The following is a 20,202-nucleotide window of genomic DNA, read 5'->3' as shown; positions in this document are numbered from 1 at the left end:
TACACCGTGATCACTCCCATCTAGTAGTTCGTTTATCTGCAGATTTACTTTCTCTTAGTCTGTGTATTCTCCCAATCCACATAAAGCTACCTCGATAGCATCAGCAACTATCCTCACCCTCTTCTGTTTAACTTTATTCCATCCCCATAGAAGCAGTCCCTGCTGTTAACAAGCACAGCCCCCGTTGTGAAAAATTCTATCCCATGAGCCTTGCGCACTCTCACCAAGCTGAAATGATTGGCAAGGCTATCATTGCCTGTTCCTTCCTGTTGTGCCTGTGCAGAATATTTATTAATAATTGCATAAATTAACATTATTTATAGAATGTTTATATTTAATAATTATTATTAATGACTTGCTCTTTGTTTGAAGGACAATGTGAAGATTCTTCTACCCACTGCAGTCAATTTATAGCTCTCTTTTCGAAACTAATAATGCAATTTAACAAAATTATCATCAGAAACGAATTCTTACGTAGTCGGTTGTTATGTGGTCGATTTGCTCTTTGCTGGTTGAAAAACCCATGTTTCCGGGAGAAAAAAAACCATGCTTCCCATACTGGGACTGACTAACTCAGCCCTGTTGTGAAAAAAAAGACAAATTAGTCAGGGACAGTGATAATACCAACTATGCCATCAACGAAGGCAGTAACAAATGTAAGGTACTGCACCATTTGGATGGTATCAAACTCAAGGTGATGGAGTGTGAAAAAAACCTCAGGGTTTTTTACAGTCTGACTTGAAATTCCCTTTGCAATGTCGACTGACAAGCTGCTACAACAGCTAATGGGGTTCTGCCAATGAACTTCTCCTGCAGGGACAAAATTGTCCCATTGTACAAGGTAAGGCCACATTGCATTCAAGTCTAGAAGCCTCAGTTTAGGAAGATCTCTTTTAGGTCATAGATCTGCTAAAAAGGTTGCAGAACAGGGCAACACGATTAGTCAGGGACACAAAACAATATTCATATCATGAAAGACTGGAGTTCTGCAATTTTCAATCTCTGGAAACTAGGCTGCTGGTTGGTGACATAATTAAAGTGTATAAAGGGTTAAGTAAATTAAAATGCTGATGGCATTTTTAATATACTTAACCCTTGAAACAAAAAGGTGGGTAGTTAGAATAAATTTAAAGAAGGTTTTTTTGATATAAAGATGGAATTTCTCTGGGTGGATCAAATTATTGGTTGAGAATTTAGGGCTTTTTCCAGCCAAGGACTCCTTTGTATTGTTCCTGCGATACCCCTAAGCATTGACCCTATAATGATGACATCTTTCTGTATGACTCCACTGGAACTGTCATCAGGATGCTGTCAATGTTAAAAATATCACAAACATTTCATTCTATTTTACATTTGAATTAAACATGGATTCTTACTTACCGATCTTTTTTTCTTCATTTTCAGATGACGATGGTGATTATGAAGACAAAGAAGATGATGATGACGATATCAGCCATTCCTACACGCGTAATGTAAGGGCTGGTGTGCATCTACCACCAGGTGCCATTGCAGCGATAGCAATCATCAGCATCCTAATGGTGGTGGGCTGTTGTTTTTTTATTGGTAGAATATTTTGTGAATACCGGTACAGTGGCCCTCAACATGGTGCCGTTATCATTCAACAGCGGTCTCCGGTAGGCGGAGCTGTGTACAATCAAATGAATCCTCAGCCTCATGCTGTCATCAATCCATCGGATGGTCTCTATGGACCTGGAACTAACTTTCCTCCCGTTCAAGTACAGGAGCCAGACTATGCACATAATCCAGATATGGCGCTTCCTCCACCTTATTCTGCGTATTACACTCATTCCGATCACAAATGAGTCTCGATGCTTTTAGAGGAAAATGTAAATAAAATTTAAAAAAAATATAAAAACACCAGTTATGTCTTTGTCAACTCATAAACAGGCTCCAGAAAGGTTTTATGTTTTATATTCGGACCAAAGGATAGACTTGATTACAGACAGATGATGTCCCCTCATGGCCTTAAGCTGCCTTGGCAATTAACACATACCATTCGCCACACAAACAACTGTTTCACTGCTCTTGGCTTTTCCCCAATTGACGATGGAAGGTGCATCTAATAAATATCCACTGCCCCTATCATTCTTACCATTAATATTCGGCTCACCAACGTGACCAACTACCAACTCCTCTGGTCACGTCCTACCCAAGCACCACGTGCCAGACAATTATAAATATTATTAGGAGACAGTACACTGATAGACAAAATTAACAGAACAAAATGTTTTTCATCAGTATTTTATGGTGAACAATCTCGCGCGAACATTTGATGTAATAGTCATCCTGGCATGCAAATTTCGAGTATCCAATAGAAATCGATCTATCACCTTACAGACGTGCATATTATGCAAATTATTCATGCCTATGAAAACACGGGTTGTGACCACATCACTCCATTCCCTGTTTTTGGATTGCTCAGTGGATTAACCACATCTCCAGTACTCAAGATGGCAAGTGTTCATCGTTTAGATGATTCTTTGAGATGAGAGGACGTTGGACGACTTGAAGCCGGGCAGTCGCGAGCGTAGTGGCAGGTTGGCTTAATGTGTGACGCAGTTTGTCTGCGCGGGTAGCACAGTGGTATCGTCAGCGTCCTCTCCACACAGGGTGGAAAAGGCCCTGGTTCCAATCCCGTCGATCACGGGAGGAACTTTAATGGACTTTTTTCATTCCGTGGCCGAGTTAGTCGGTCTCATGCGTGGAGAGCAAGGTTTTTTTCCCTAGAAACTGAGGTTTTTTTGTCCAGCAAAGACACTGTACATAAATGGATGTATAGAAGAAATTCTGTGATTCTAATAAAATAATTTCAATTTGAATTTTGAATTCCATTAACCCCAAACCACCGCAGAGCTCGTCAAAACTGGTGCCATGAACATGTATATTGGAGCCCTAACAAATATGGCACAGTTCTGTTCTCTGACGAGTCCCGTTTTAGCTTACAAACGGATTTCTAGATGTCATTTCGTCTGGACACAATGAGGAACACAGTGCCCTCCCTCCAACATCAGAGAAAGGGCACTAAGGGCTGAGGCAGCGTTCTCATATGGGGCGTAATAATGATCAACGGTCGCACCCCTCTTCTTGTTTTTGACAGGCGTACCTTAACTGCGCACAGGGTACCGAGAACAGATCCTCGAATCCTATTGTGTGACGTTTTAGGGTGTGGTTGGCCCAAATTTTGTTTTCTTACAGGACAATGCCACTGCACATAGAGCTCAGATGGTGGAGGAATATCTCGAAACTGAAACTGTCCAACGGCAGCATGGTTGTCTGTTAATGTCTTTTTATCGTCTGGCATGGGACCATACGTTTTTTCAACAAAATCATGAATGCTGAGGTCTACTAGATGTCCTGGACAATAATTATTTACGTTCTTCGTGGTACCAGGTGGACTTGAGAGTTTCAGAAAGCTGGCAGAGAGTGTTCCATGGAGGTCAGAGATTGTCATTAGATTGTCACCTGACAATCCAATTCAACCCAGAAATTCTTTATAGGATTGAGGTCAGGACAGTCCAACTTTTCGATGCGATGTCCTCAAACCATTCTGGCGCAATGAGAGCATTATGACTTGGAGTAATGCATTATTGTCCAGGATGTCTAGATAGACCACGCCATTTTGTGGTTTTTTCCAAATCAACCAATGATCCCAGGCCAAGCGATGAAAAACATTCCAGGATCATCACGCTGCCTCCACCAAACTTCATTCTCGTGAAAATACAATCTGGCAGGTAGCTTTTGAAGATCTAGTGTTAAAGTGGCGCAACAAGAAAACAATGCTGCTGCAAAGTTATCATCAACGGATTATTGTTTGTTGTTGTTATTCAGTAAGTTACGACGTACTCCACCATCTGTTGACTAAAATTCAACTACTCTTTGATTTTTCATAAAGGCTGTATTTCTTGTGAAAATATGAATTTCAAGGGTTGAATGGTATTGGCAAATGAAATCCTTGGTAGAAAATCTGAAGGGAAACTCTGAACATATTCTTTGATGTTCCTGTGATAGAGCAGTAAATATGAGGTATTAAGAAATCCAAATATTTTACAACAGAATATTGAATCTACCATCTTAGAGGAAGTTTAACAAGATAAACGGCCTATAATTACTAATTTTGTCGTTGGCTTCCTTTTTGTGGGTGGTTGGACCTTAGAAAAGCATTATCTTTGTCTCATTGCAGTTTTTATATCTGTGTCATAAATTGCCGATTGAGAGGAAATAGTTCCATTTGAAAAGACAACAGCGTGTGTATTATTCCCACGTGTTAAATATCTAGTAGAATCTAATTTTTCCAGAATTACTGCTCGTGTACGCCGTGCCATGGATTTCTGGATGTTTGAGGGAATCTAGCTCAAGATTTGATCATTTTTCCATTAAGATATTTGTCAGTTGCTGTATTGAGGTCGGTAGAGAACTGCAAAACCCAAATGTCTTTTCCAATATGTCTCAAACATTCTCAAGTTCAAGTCTGGAAAATTGGCGGCCAAGGTTGTAAATCTCGGAATATGCTTCGAACCATTCCTCTAATTTTTACACAGTGGACAATTGCGTTGTGGTGTGGAAAGAATTCATCGCAATCCGGATAAAAAGAAGCATTGTAGGGTGATGTTGGTCCGCTACTGCAGGAAGATGTTTATTGGGAATAACACCACTTCTAACAGTCAGAGCGGACTTAGTCTATACCACGAGAACATACTCCATACCATGATACTACCTCCATCTGTTCGGACACATTTTCACCCTATCATTGATCTAATAAAAAATTGTAAATCGAGATTCATCAGGCTACACAATTTTTTCGACTATTCCAGAGTCCAGTCTTGGTGTTGACGACACCATTCCAGTCGAATCCTTCAGTTTTGGTCTCGTTGGTAGCACAGTTGGTATATTCGCCATCCTCCTCACACCGGGTGGAAAAAACCTGAGTTCAAATCTCGTCAATGAATGGAGGAATTTTTATAGATCTTTTCACAATGTGATTGATTTAGCCGATCTCAGGCGTGGGAAGGATGGGTTTTTCCTCCAAGAAACTCTAGTCATGCAATTTACAGATATATTATATATTGCGCAATATGGCCAAAGTTGCTGATGCGCCTAAAACCCTACAATAACCAACCAACCCAGATTCTTCAACTCCTACCTCATAATTAAAACTACAAAAAAATTTCAATTTAGGCAAATAAAGACCAACTGGAAATTGGTCTTTCTTATTTATCAGTTGGCACCAAATTGCAACAGGTTTCTAATTTTTTTGCTAGTGAGTGTATTATCAAAACATTACTAAAGTCAACAAGAACCTTAGTCCTGAATTTGTTGGAAGATTTTGTTAGTAAAAATTTTTAATGTTGGTTAAGAGATATTTAAAATGAAGAGTAGGGTGAAGCTATTTAAAATGAAGAGTAGGGTGAAGCCTATTTAAAATGAAGAGTAGGGTGAAGCTATTTAAAATGAAGAGTAGGGTGAAGCTATTTAAAATGAAGAGTAGGGTGAAGCCTATTTACGATCAGATCCATACTCAGCGACGCCTTTTTCCGCATAGGTTCCAAGCAGCCGACACTTCCGCCAATGAATTCCGCCCCTTTTACAATGAGTCCACCCGTCTCCATGACAACGCACTTGTTATCAGTCGCCATATTCTGACAGGCCGCCAGTGTCGCAACATTCGACTAATTACGTGAGGTTGCAATCGTCTGGCAGGTAGTCGTACTGTACGAATAGGCATGAGCGGAGCGGGTCACGATATCTGCCGATTGCACGCCTCGCCAGATGTCCGACAGTTTTATGACGGTGTGAGACGATGAAACACGGAGTGTGCTGGTTAATCTTCTGGGTGACAACCAATATGTACGCCATGCTGACAGAAGGGGATGTAATCAGGCAAGAGGAAAACTTTACCATCAGTGAAGTTCACATTTCGGCACCTCTAAGAACAAGTAAGTAACTGTTTCTGATTTTATTGAGAGGCTCGATACCAATTTGGTTTTTTTGTGTACGCTCATTAGCCAAAAAATTAGAAACTACGAGAGGGGTGATCATTTAATTCGCGGACTGGTCCAAGATCTTATCTTTGTCGACATCTGAATCTTCTGTGGATTTCTTCTCCTCGAAATACTAGACAGGAAGAAATCAGACGGAGCTAAGTCCGGTGAATAAGGGGAATGCGGAAGAATTTGTATTGTACAGGCATTGTCTTGATGGAGAAACCACTTCACGCCAGAATATGGCTGTTCCACCAATTGCTTCATTCATCTCTTTAACTGTTTCCCATCTGACACAATAAGGAATCACATATCGCTGTTCAATCTGTATGTCCGACATAATACTTGCTTCAAAACGATCGTCAGTGAGACGCGGCTAAAAAAACTCTCTTCACTCAATGCTAGCTCGACAAGTATTGGCATGTGCACACAGTCTGCTCTCAGCGAGAGCGCCTCTAGCGTCAGTTATGGAAAGATTGCGTGGTAAACATAAAATCTTGCACCATTCCGCGAATTAAATGATATATGTCTATAAATGGCATGTGTTCTGTTTGCTGGATGGAAAACCGAGTTTATGGAAGAAAGCACAATGCTACTCTCACCTGAAACCGACTCAGCCACGTTGTTAAAAAAACCCTTTAAAATTCCTCGCGTCATTGATGGGATTCGAACTCAGGTCTTTTCCACCCGGTGTGAGGAGGATGTGATTATATGAACTGAGCCTCCTAATCTCTAAAAGGAAGAAATGGAACAGAAAGTTGGTACTCCAAGAACTCTAAAGAGTAATTTAAAGCGAGTGGTCAGGATAGAAGGTCCAGTGTGCGATTCAACTGGAGTGGTGCTGCCAAAGCCAAGACTGGACTGAGGAAGAATCCTAACATTTTCAATTGGGAAATGTCGAAAACAGCAGTTCGGCTTCGCAGTTCTTTATGACCACAATACAGCAGCTGACAAATATCCTGATGTAAGAATGGTCAAATCTTTAGCGAGAATCCCTCTGACACCTAGTGGAATCGATGCCTTGACAACAATGCTGCCATAGTAACGATGTAATGTGGGAGTCAGTGGAGTTTACACATAGCTGCTGACATTTTGATACCAAACGTAATCTCCAAATTGTTTCTCATCATGCACGCCCCTTATAACTGCAGAATGGGTGACCTGTGAAAAGATTCTTCCAACAGAATAATAAACCATGTCAGAAGGCCTGAATTTTACAGAACTGGTTCCAGAAATATGAGAATGGATGGTAGCCTCCTCAGATGCCAATCCAACCAGATACGTGGAATGAGATAGAACGAGTCCTCAGAGTAGAGTTCCACCAATTTACTAAACAGTTTCTTAGCGTTGGTTCTAAACAACAACTGGTGATCCTGCACAAGGATCACCAGTGTGACGACAGCACAAAAGATAACGTTCACCTTTCCATCAAATAATCAGCAACTTGATGAATGATGACCCATCCGTGATGAAACTTCGACTCCATCTGTTATTCTCTCAAACACGGTTTTTTTGAACCCAGTAAGTAGCGATCCTTGTGATGTACAGTTAGTGGAAAGCAAACAGACCATTGTTTCTTTAGGATGAACCAATGCTCCGAACTGAAAACATCCCCTTGTGGTAGAATACTAACAGCCATTCAACCATTCGATCCGCATAGCTGCCAAAGCCAAAAAGCCATTAGTTGATGGAGAAATGAATTGAGTCCATACTGTGTTCCGTCTTGTAAATGATTATGGAATCCACTTCAAGAAACTTTTGTTGGTCGTTAGGTGTTTTGCGGATCCAACAACTGGTCCATATTGCTATTGGTTACCTGTTACCAAATCATGTGCAGGACAAAGACCATTAATCCTGTTACTCTGACTGAGACCAATTCTCTTTTGGTTTTGTGATAAGACATTTTTTTTTAAAAATGAATAAGTTCTCCTGTTCATCACCAATAGGGGCTTATAATATTTTTGAATGGAGAGTATATGTTCACTTCTGGCTGATTTTTTAAGGTCCCAAAAAGTTTATTCAATTTGGGTAATAACGTTGTTAATACCTGATGAAGTTAGGGATATTTATTCCGGGCATATGTGTCTTAATGCACAATTTTCTTTGTAAATTGTTAGGAAGACCCCACAAGAAAGTTAGTGAAGCCTTAAAATATGAAAGTAGTAGATTGTGCCCACGTGACTGGGCCAATCATTTATGGTAAGACGTGTTGCTCCGTTCATCAAATGATGAAAGAATTTACTCTTTTACTCTGTTTTTCCAGTCAGCAGATTTCGATTCGTTAACCTCCAATGATGAATGTCTTTATGTGAAGGCCGCTGCGATAAAATCAGCAATGAATCACTATTTTCAATTCTAGAACTGTGTTGAGATTCATCTACCACGTGTCTGACTTCCATTCCTCCTTCCTCCCCCCCACATAGATAAAAGTCAAGTTTCAAAATCAGTGGAAAAGATGGAGTCTTGCCAAATAGTTGGCAAGAAAGACTTTAAGAAAACACTTAGGGTAGTGGAAAAATGGAAAGACCTGGGGGTAATGGTGCAGTCAGAATTTCTCTGAGCAGTGTAGACGAGCTGGGCTGCCAGGACAGCTATTAAGGTTTTTGCTGATGTTGGCGCTGACAGAGGAATGGACGATGTTACCGCAAGAACTTATCAACAACATTGTTCTAAGTATGAACAGACGGTGCAAAGCCTGCATCGACATTAGGGATGGCCATATCTCCTACTGATTCCATCTTTGGCAGCGATGCATCTGTATCATGGCAGCCAGTGTTATGTTACCATTTTTGAATAAAGTCCCTCTGTACCTGCGGATTAACTTCTTTTAGTCTTGCACAAAAGCCTTGCTGAGCCCCTAGCATTGCCGGTGCACCATCGGTGAATACATTGAAGCATAGATTCCAATTGAATCCTTCTTCCTTGAAAATATCTCCTGTTGTTGTTGTTGTAATGGTCATTGGTCTGCAAAATAAGATGTCTTCTTCCATATCTTTTACACCTGAGTATCTTACATAAACCATGAGTTGAACGTCGTTGCTTACATCTATCGATTTATCAAGTTGAATACTAGATATACGACCAAATTTGGGTCGCAACCCATAGGTTAAGAAACCATGGTATAAGGCAATGGTTAGGCCGGTTAGAGAGACGGCAAAGAGATTGGCGAGGAGAACAAAAGGGTACTCTTACCAAGGAAGACTTCAGTTCGGCAAATTGAAGCGTCTGGAGACTCAGTCAGATCAAGGTCGTGTAATCAACAATAGGAACTACAGAAAATACACCGGAGTGACAGACGACTCATGTTGTCGAGGCCACCTGGCCCCAGAAACAATCCAGCACATTACTCAGATCATTCAGACAGATTACTGTCTGAGTGATTACCCTGTACCTCAAAGAAAGTTTATTGCATTATAAGTACCTCTACTCACAGACTGTACTGGGACTGTGCCATCATAATGGACAAGACGGTCCTGCACAACAGATCAGACAATAACCCTTATCGGCAAGAATGAAACTGCTAACTACCTGATTGACATAGCGGTGCCCAACAAGAGAAACCTCCAGAAAACATATGAGGAAAGATAAGGAATACTGAGACCTAAGGCAGAAAGCCAAAGGTATTTGGCATATGATCACAAGTAATGACCATCCCGATGATTGTGCCAATCACCGGAATGGTGCCAAAGAATCTCCATAAGACCCTAGCAACGATAGACCAACTAGAGAATACATGGAACTCTAGAAAGCTGCGATACTGACCAAAAGAATATGAACAATTTTCACTAGACATATCAGAAGACGAGTCCAGTCTTCTGATCTTCTGATGGATGAAAAGGAATGTAAATAAGGGATTCTGGCCCATGTTGGTTCAACAGGTTCCTGCAGTTATCCCAAATTGGAAGGTTGCCGAGCTCTCCGAAGAGCTCATTCCACCTCATGGAATGAAGTGGAACTGGAGAAGCGAGAACAATAGGCTGAATTCACTCTCATGTTTGTGGAACCAGCTCTGTACAATTATAACTTTGTGATATGGCGCGTCGTCCTTTTGGAAGAATCCATTTACAGATGGATGTGCCAGGTCTCAAACAATACTTTTGAGAGGTCATTTCGTATTCCTTTTCATCTGCGTGTTTCTTAATACAAAATGGCGACCTGACCTTGGGAAATACAATTGTATTTCCCAAGGTCAGGGAAGCCAAAGATATTTGACATTATGTTTTAATTAAAACAACAGACTGTCATTAATGACTGTCATACTAAATCAGCAGTTTTACATTGAACAAACAATTTATGTTTAATTACATCTTGTGATGAAGGTCATTATTTGAAGGTTACAACAAAGCAGCTGTAATGACTTCACAATTTTCAATTGACAGATTGATGTGAATTTGACCTATCATGGACATGACTTCAGCTCTTTCCTCCACCTCCACAGATCAAAAGGATATGAAATATTCGGTGGAGCGTAGCAGTTTCAAACTTTGCTGACTCCTTGGGCTTTACCCAGAATTGAAATATGCATGAAGGAAAGAGTGGTTATCTGGAAAACCAGTTCTTTGAGATTACAACACATAATCATTAAATATCAAAAAGTACATCATTATGAGACACGAATTCAAATCGTACCTTGTTAGGATGGTATATCGCAGCTGATGACCAAACCAGGTTCAAACCCTAATAGCAAAAAAAAAAAAAAAAAAAGAGGAAAGTACAGTTGCAGTGGACCCAGGAACATTAACACTGGACAATGAATGATTCCAAAAAGATTCACGCTAATGAGAGGACCACAACAAGCGAAGACAGCATGAGTCCACGGATCCATCCTAACAGGTGAAACAGTTGAAGCAGGGGTAGTGTTTTCGTTGCGTACATTTATCCCCTTGATACCAACGGGCAACAATGGGTCCTGAATTCAGCCTAATCGCAGTTCAACTGAGCACAGGTGGAATGAGATGGGTTGAGCTCTTTGGAGTAGAAATCAGCCAACCAATTTGCAATAAATGTTTGAAGAGATTAGGCCAACATGATCAGCATCTTTGTGGAATGCTTACAACACCATACTGAGTACATACCGTGATGAATCCAGGCTATTCTGAGGACTAAAAGGAATTAACTCGCTTTATGAGGTAGTTGTACCTATTAAAGTGGCCACTCAGTATATTTCATTCACTTGAGATATGCCCTCATGGGAAGCACAGTTGGTAGGATCGCTCGTCGATGACAGAAAGAATTTTTACGGGCTTTTTTGCACAACGTGGCTGAGTTAGTAGGTCTCAGGCGAGGGTAGCATGGTTTTTCTCCCCGAAACTTGGGTTTTTTTTTCCAGCAAATAGAAAATCTACCTCAGAACACACGCAGCATTGTCTTGCACAAGTTCCTTTGTAATCCTTAGGGAGGACTCACACAAAGTTCCCACCTTATTGTATAATGGGGGTAGATTGCATCATGTGTCAAGGTTATGGTAATAAAACAACAATGACATTGATATTTTTGATTCTGGAATTGATGTAAGATTCATTGCACAAAGTGTGCAATGGAACCATCTCTAATGTGCCTCCTGCCAAACGTGGTTCAACCTTACTGAAAATTGTAAAGATCACCTGTCCTCCATGACCGAATCGAACCATGCTTCCAGAAAAGCGTAAAGTATTTATCTGATATCAAGGAATTTGTGATTGTACCATGTGACAACGTTCAGGGTACTGCACACGCCACTGAACTGGATTCTACTCCTGTGCGTCACTAAAACATTCAGTAGATGATTGGGGAAAACGTTGCCTGCTGTTTCACGCCAATGGCAGGATTTATGAATCCATGGACCCATCCTGTTTGGTGATGGTAGCAGTTAAATGATTTGGATAGTGTTTAACGATGCATATTGGATCCTTTGATAATACTGGAGCATTACTTGGAATTTTGAATCCCGCCTACTGCGATGGCCACTCCAGTTAACAGATCTCAATCGAGCTGAGCAATCTGAATCCAACTTTGGGATGAAGCGGATCCGCATCCATCCAATTTGCAACTGTGATAAGCAATTGAGTCAATATGCACCAAAATCCTCTTTCATTCAATGCTACCACGAATATAGGATGTTTTTAGGGCTAAAGTGGATCCTACTACCAATTAAGTGGGTGTACCTAATAAACTGACTACCCAGTGTACTCTGATGATTAATTTCAACAGAGGGGTAAAGGTGACCACAAGTATCGGGCAACTGGATGTACTTCATTCTTTAGAGCATTACTGAAGACCAAAGGTGGGAATTTGAAACCAGGGTTAATTTATGGCCATTTTCTACTCATGCGCAGACACAAGAAATAGTTGATACTTTATATTAATGCTTCCAGGGTACAACAGTTCATCTGACCTCCACTTCCGACTCTCTGTAACACCAAAATCTGCCCTCACACATCTTTTCTAATGATCATTACGTTTGGGGTAACGCCCATGTCATTCATTGCCCAGCTGTGTGTTAAACTGTGGCCCATTTAGCTGGCATCACAGATTCCTTAGTAGGGCCTCGCCTCTGATAAATAATTCAGTCACGTGACATTTCGCCATTAAAAATCTGTCGTTGTCCGGCCCTTGGAAGGAAGTTAATATCGTGCCCGTATTCATTTCTAATGGGATGGATAGAAAAGATTCTGATTAACGGAAATGAAATTTAGATTTAAAATTCCTAAATGTGCCAAGACACCTTGGCATGCCGCAAGATGCTACCTAATTATTTCAGCGCTTAGAACCTCTAATGGAAAGAGGCTAACTTCTGTATTCTTTATTTTGTTGATAGTACCTCTCTCTCTCTAAATTACCGTATTTTTCTGACCACAGGACTGCTTTTCTAAAAAAAGAGACTTAAAACTCTCCTGCGTTTTATAGTGTCTTAATAGAGAAAATTCAAAGCCTTCGGTAGGAATGTTTTGCAATTTGAATACGTTTTCTCTCGAATTATTGTCTTTTCAAAATATCGATCTTATAGTCTGAAAAATACGGTGAATTCAGTACTTTATAAGAAACCACTTTGAGGTGAATGAAAGTATTTTTAAGAGATAGAAGTCGTTGCTTATATTGAGATTTATAAATTCGAATATTTTTAAATAATTTTTTTTATTTTTGAATGTTTTTGAAGGGCCACTGGCTTGTTTGGAGTGTTCGGCGAAACGGCTTTATAAAAATAGCCGTTTTATCTGGAATAAATCTCGCAGAGCCATTGTTAGTGCTGTTGCCATGACAACTAAAGTACAACTCACTCGCTGGAGAGAAGTGTTGGAACCATTACGCTTCGACTTTTATTTTTGAAAAGGGAGGGAGGGAGGGAGGGAGGGAGGGTGGAAGGGAGTGAAAACCCGGGAAATGACGTCATTTCCGGCCGTTTCGAACAATGTCTTTTAAAGGTTTCGCAAATGATTTTGCGAAATCTTGCTGCGTGGCCGGCATTTAAGAAAATTCGGATTGTGCATAAGTTGGCAGAAATAATTTAATGAGTCGTGCGAATTTCTTAAGAATGCTTTCGAAGATAAGAAAAAGGCGTGCGGATGTATTGGCGGAATCTTAATCAATTTTCGTTTGCGGACGGCGCTGCAAGGTCACGATTTCGTTCTGTTTGATCGGGGTTGATAATCACAGCGCGCAGGTCACGATGAACCGAGTCGGTTTATTTATTTGGGAGTGCTCTTATACGCGTACATTGGCCTAGGACGATAGCCGGCCCTTCCCTTTGATAGACCTCGCATTTATCATAAATTAGAATTTTCGACTTTTTTCACTGACACTACAGATAAATGATAAAATCTCTCTCTCATTCTCTTTCCTTCAATCTCTCTCTTTCTTTCTCTCTCTTTCCTTCTCTCTCTCACTCGCTCCATCTCTCCTCGCTCTCTCACTCCATCTCTCCTCTCTCTTTTACTCTCTTTCCTTCTCTTGCTCTCTCTCTCTCTCTCTCTCTCTCTCTCTCTTTCCACCCTTTCTTTCTTTGTCGTTTACTCGCTTTTCTTCAATCTCTCTATCTCTCCTCTCTTTCTCTTTTACTCTCTTTCCTTCTCTCCTCTCTTTCTTTCTTTTTCTTTTATTCTATTTTCTTCTGTTTCACTCTCTCCCACTCTCTCCTGTCTCTTTTACTCTCTTTCCTTCTCTCGTTCTCTGTCTCTCCTCTCTTTCTCTTTTACTCTCTTTCCTTCTCACTCTCTCTCTCCTTTTTATTTTACTTTCTTTCCTTCTCACTCTCTCTCCTTTTTATTTTACTTTCTTTCCTTCTCTTCTCTGTCTCTCCTCTCTTTCTCTCTCGTTCTCTTTTATTCTCTTTCTCTCTATATATATATCTTTTTTCCTTCTCTTCCCTCTCTTTCTTTCTCATTCTCCACCCTTCTCTTTCACCCTCTTTCTGTCAGTCTCGCTGTATTTTTCGCTCCTTTCTTCCTTCCTTTCTTCTTTCTTCCCTTTGTCTATCTCTTCGCTTTTTTCTGCAGTGTCATTGCTGCTTTCTGTCCTGTCTCTCTGTTTCTATTTTAGTTTTACTCCTTTACTTTCCTCCTGATCTCTATCGTTCCCTCTTTTTTCTCTGTCTCTTGTTTGTCTCCTTTTCACTGGCTGTTGTTTCTCTCTCTCTCTCTGGTGCTCTGTGGTAGTATAATGGTTTCGCCACGCTTCACTCGATTAGAGTGACCTGGGTTCGATTCGGGTTGACGACTGGAGGAATTATTAAAGTCCTCTTCAATCGAGGATGTAGTTAGCCGGTCTCAGGAAGAGAAATAGGAGTTCCCTCGAGTTATTCCGGGTTTTTCAGCACGCACCAAATGCAAATCGGCCTGCGAAGGCGCGCTTCTGCAGATACAATACATAAGACAACAACCACATTTCTTTTTCTCTCTCACTTTCATCTTAATTGTGCCATGCCATTTCTCTTCTTACCCTCTGTATATTTTTCTCACACCATCTGTAATTCTTGTTTTCTGTCTTTCTCTAATTCTCTATTTATCTTTCTTTTTTTTATACTTTTATTTAGTTCTTTTTAATTCTCCTTTTCTCTGTCTGTCTCTGTCTGCGTCTATGTATCTCTCTCTCTCTCTCTATTTGTTTTTTATCTCTCTAGTTCATTTTCTCTATTTCGCTATCTTTCTTTCTACCTCTCTATTTCTCTTTCTTTCATTTTTATAATTTTATATATTTCTTTCATTTTAATTCTCCCTCTTTCTCTGTTTGTCTCTGTCCGTGTCTGTCTGTCTCCTTTTTTTTTTCTCTCTCTCTCGCTCTAATTCTCTTTCTCCATTTCTCCACCTTTCTTTCTTTCTTTCTTTCTTTCTTTCTTTCTAATTATCTATTTCATTTTCTTTCTGTGTTTCTTTCTAATTCTCTATTTCCTTATCATGCTTTCAAATCTCTATTTATTTATCTTTCTTTCTTTCTAATTTTCCATTTTTCTTTCTTTCTTTCTTTCTTTCTTTCTTTCTAATTCTCTATTTCTCTTTTTTTTGTAACTATCTTTCTTTATTTTTTTAATTCTCTTTCTCTCTCTCTATTTTTTTCTCTAGTTTCACTCTCCCTCTTATTCCAACTTTGTCTCCTTTACTCTCCAATTCTATCTCTTTCTTTTCTTTTTCTCTCTCTCTTTCTCTCTCTCTCTCTCTCTCTCTCTCTCTCTCTCTCTCTCGTTTTCTTCTTTCCAACCCATCTCACACCACCCCCTCTTTCTTTCTTTTCATTCTCTCTCTCTCTCTACATTCCAGAAATACTGCTATTCATTGTTTACTGTTAAAAACTGTTATTCATTGTTATTCACAAAGATTACTATGAAAACATACTTTACTATTTGTGGCCGCTTTTGCCTCTCGAATTCTCGAGTCAACAAGGAATTACCCGGAAGCATGACACACATTATTCACATCAAACAAGTTTCTCCAATACGTGCAAAGGATGACAGAAAAAACCGGAAGTCAAGCTCAAACTGATTCACGTCTATTTTATTTATAGTTGTTGATGGTTCTCTGAACACAGGAGTACCACAGCAAAACCACCTTTGTTCCAATTATTCTCGTAGGAATGGAATCCTTTATCCCACACTCCACTTTAAAATCTCGTCCTTTATCTAAACCTTGGTTTTCCAATAAATGTGCTAAGGCTGTTCAAAAGAACAATGTTGCATATCGTAATTGGCTTGTTTCTAATTCTTCAGTTTCATTTTCTGCCTACACCAAAGCTCGCAACAATTGTAAAGCAGTTATTAATCAGTCCAAACTAGAGTTTGAACAGGCTAAGAGTAGAAAACTTGCTTCTTGCCCTAATGGTAGCCGAGCATTCTGGTCTCTTGCCAAAGCTATTGGCCGCAACTTTTGCCCATCTCTGCTCCCACCTCTATCCAAACCAGATGGTTCTGTTATCACTTCAGCCAATAATAAAGCTGACCTTCTAGCATCCCATTTTTCTTCCAGCTCATGTATTAATGATCTTGGTAAAACACCTCCCACCATTCCCAACACGCTCCATTCAATGCCTCCTGTGGTCTTCCGTCAAAAGGATGTCAGAAGGATTTTGACGAATCTTGATGCTAAGAAAGCTCCATGTCCCGATGGTATTTCTCCACTTGTTCTCAAAACCTGTGCTCCTGAACTTACTCCTATTCTTTGCCGCCTTTTTTCACTTTCTTATTCCAAATCCTTCTGCTTGGAAATTTGCTCATATCCAGCCAGTTCCTAAAAAGGGTGTCAAATCCCTCCCATCCAATTATCGTCCCATTGCGATTACTTCTACTCTTTCCAAAGTAATGGAGAAATAAATTAACCGCCAACTCTTAAAACTATCTGGAAATCTTTCATCTGATCAACGATCGCCAGTATGGATCCCGCCAGTGTCGTTCCACTGGTGATATTCTGGTTAATGTTACCCATTTATGGACAAATTCAATGGAAAAGATCGGCGAAGCACAAACAGTTGCTTTTGACATCTGAAAGGCCTTCAATTGTGTTTGGCATAAACGACTTCTAAACAAGTTTCCATCTTATGGTTTGCCAACTGTTTTTTGTATTTGGTTATCCAGTTTTCTCTCTGGTCGCTCACTGAGGGTGATGGTAGATGGCTCTCTATCTTCTAAGTTCTCAACTAATTCTGGTGTCCCCCAACGTTGAGTTCTTTCCCCTACTCTTTTCCTCTTGTATATTAATGACCTTCTTCCATTGACTGGAAATCCTATCCATAGTTTTGCCGATGATAGCACATTGCATTCCAGTTCGAGAAATCCAGCCCTACTCAATCAGCTTCAACTTCTTGAATATTCGCTACCAATTCCTTAAATGCCGATTTCCAGGTAATTCTCCAGTGGGGCAAAGACAACTTACTTGATTTCAACCCTTTCTAAAACTCAGTCTTGTCTTATATCTCGCAAATAGGATTCTTCTGCTCCTGTGCTTATCTTTAGTGACACTCCAATTTCTAGGCAAAAGGATATATCTCTTTTGGGGATTACCCTGACTTCTAATCTCTCTTGGCACAAGCACATTACAAATATTGCTTCCTCTGCATCTAAAAAACTTGGTTTTCTCTTTCGCTCTCGCTGTTACTTTTCTTCCTAACAGCTGTTCACTCTGTACAAATCGCAAATCCGCCCTACCATGGAATATTGTTCCCACATCTGAGGTTGTGCCTCCAAAACCTCTCTCAGGCTTCTAGATTCCATTCAGAAGAGGGCAGTTAGGTTAATTAATGACTCCTCTCTAACAGAGTCTCTCCACTCGCTGTGTCATAGACGTACTGTTTCTGCTGCATGCCTTTTCTGTAGATACTTCCATGGGCACTGTTCTTCTGAATTGGCTTCTATAATTCCCCCTCTCTCTTTCAAAATGGTCCAAACACGTGCTGCCACCAGCCAACATCAATTTACTGTCCAACTTCAAAAATCACAGAACCAACTTTTCATCTTCCTCATTTATTACTAGTGGGGATAAGGCGATGATTATCTCTTTGTATAAGGCCATCGTTAGGCCGGATCTTGAGTACTGTATATAGTGTCTGGAAGCTTCATTTTAGGAAAGATGTGGACTTGCTGGAACGAGTACAAAGAACGGCAACAAGATTGGTGAAGGGAATGAAGGGTACTCTTACCAAAAAAGGCTGCAGATTGCAGCGTTTGGAGACTTGGCAACTGCTAGTTGCTCTGATTTGAGACTTTTAAGACTTTGAATGACTTGTACAAACTCAGTGTTGATGGGATTCTTCCTCTTGCTCAGACCATACACATGAGATGGCAAAAATTCAAATTGAGGAATGATGGTTGCAGAATAGATGTGCGGAAGTTTGCCTTTAGCCAGTGGGTGGCTGATTGTGCTGGAACAAACTTCCGTCCGACGTTGCGCAAATGGAGTTTGAATAAATTCAAGGAAGAATTAGACAAACTATTGGAGGAGATGGATAGGTGAAATGGAATTTTATTTATTTATTATTTTCTTATTTATATTTGGATGATGCTGTATAAGCTTGCTTTCTTGCATCATTGGCCACGATTAATACTAATGCTAATTGCTCATCATAACTGGAAGAGTCTCAGAAATCTGGTCAACAATAAATAGAAATGATGATACCACTGAAAACATGACTTCGAAGGAAAAGAATTCAGTAATTAAGTGACCGATTGCAATAAGTGAACTTAGAACATCTTTTTTAAGACGTTCTATAAATAGATATCTATATTTTTACTAATTTTATGAAAAAAGGTTACATGAAGGTCATAAGTCACACATAAAGGTCATGTGAAGGTCATGATCCACATAAAGGTCATGTAAAGGTCATGATCCACATAAAGGTCATGTGAAGGTCATAAAAGTCATACAAATGTTATAAATGTCATAACGATTATAGAAAGGGAAAAAAAATCGTAAAAAAGTCAAAAATTTCCTAAAATTCTACAAGCTTTTAGAACTGCATTCTTACATTTTCCGCTCACTGAATAATTTTGAGAGGATTATTTTATTTCAACCAATTCCTGTTCAACCGTTTCTTTAAATCTTTATTTAGAGAAATGGTTGTTTAAGTTGGTTCGCTCTCTCTCTCTCTCTAGTTCTATTTTTATCTTTCTTTCTATTGGCAAATTCGTATGTTGTCAACAGTTTCTGGATCGATTGCGAGATGTCAACATTTTACGAATGACAAGGGCGTTAAAGAACTTTGAAGCTCGGATGAATTTGCAAAATATAAATCAAATTCCCCTACCCAAACTATGATATGCAATGAAGGTCTATTGCAAAATAATAGGTAGCTTCTTTTAAAGATAGATCGAAAGGGTAAGACCTTCTGTTTACATTATTATAATTGAGAAATCCTGGTTGGAAATTCCCAATGTGTCAAAAGAAGGACGACCTTCAAAACAACAACAACAAAAGTGGGTCTCATCACAGGTTATTGCTCTAAAGTTTTATATTGTACTAAAAAGTTTATTTGTATTCCGTTCTTCATCTAACGTTTCCATATTCACTTTTTCTTTAATTCTAGCATACATGTATGAAATGTGTGGCAAAATACACGAGGTGGTAAGCGTAGGCTCCCGTTCCAGTGGAGTATTAAAACTGATGAAGTATGACCAACCTTATCCGATAGGCTTCAATTGTTCTATGATGTTCAGCGCCCCTTTGGGCCACCAGATCAGCGTATCCTTCCGTATTCTCAGCACCAGGGAACATTGTATGGATTATCTGAGGATAGAAGATGGTCACAGCAATAAGAAATTAAGTGCTGACATTTGTGGGACTGCCTGGTATGGAATGGACGATAGAGCTGTTTATGTATCTGAAAGTAACTTGATGCGTTTTAATTTCCATAGCAGCTCATTGGGTCACAATCCCTTGAAAACTGGATTCTCTCTAACGTACACTGTGTTTAGACAAGGTAAGTCAATTTCTCTCTCTATCTTATCAATCAATCTATACACTCACTAGCCAAAAATTTAAAAGCCTTTATTCACTATCCGGTAGAGCCACCTTTTGCCCGAATTACAGCCCACATACCCACATCGTAGGATGGAATTCGCTAGGCGTCTGATGGAGCCTATCTCCAGATTTCACCATTCTTCTATAAGAATATTTGTCAGCTGCTGTATTGTGGTCGGTAGAGAGCTGCAAAGCCGAATTGCCCTTTCCAATATATTCCAGACATTCTTATTTGGATTCAGATCAGGAAAATTGGCAACCTGGGTTGATGGAAATCTTGGGAACGTTTC

General features: G+C 39.9%; 1 protein-coding gene across 1 annotated transcript in view; it reads left to right on the top strand.

Moving 5' to 3' along the window:
• The first annotated feature begins 5,771 nt into the window (after positions 1–5,771).
• LOC150082525 (uncharacterized) overlaps positions 5,772–20,202 on the top strand; it is a 29,814-nt gene continuing 15,383 nt past the window's right edge. Inside the window, exons 1-2 of the mRNA XM_090378663.1 lie at positions 5,772–5,954; positions 19,479–19,871. Coding sequence (XP_090234789.1) covers positions 5,819–5,954; positions 19,479–19,871 — 529 coding nt within the window. The 5' untranslated portion in view covers positions 5,772–5,818. The remainder of the gene's footprint in view (positions 5,955–19,478; positions 19,872–20,202) is intronic.

The sequence above is a fragment of the Mastigoproctus giganteus genome, chromosome 7, assembly GCF_048544385.1.
Source record: "Mastigoproctus giganteus isolate SK-2022 chromosome 7, ASM4854438v1, whole genome shotgun sequence".
NCBI lineage: Eukaryota > Metazoa > Arthropoda > Arachnida > Uropygi > Thelyphonidae > Mastigoproctus > Mastigoproctus giganteus.
Note: the sequence above shows the minus strand (reverse complement) of the source record. Positions and strands in the feature narration are given on the sequence as shown.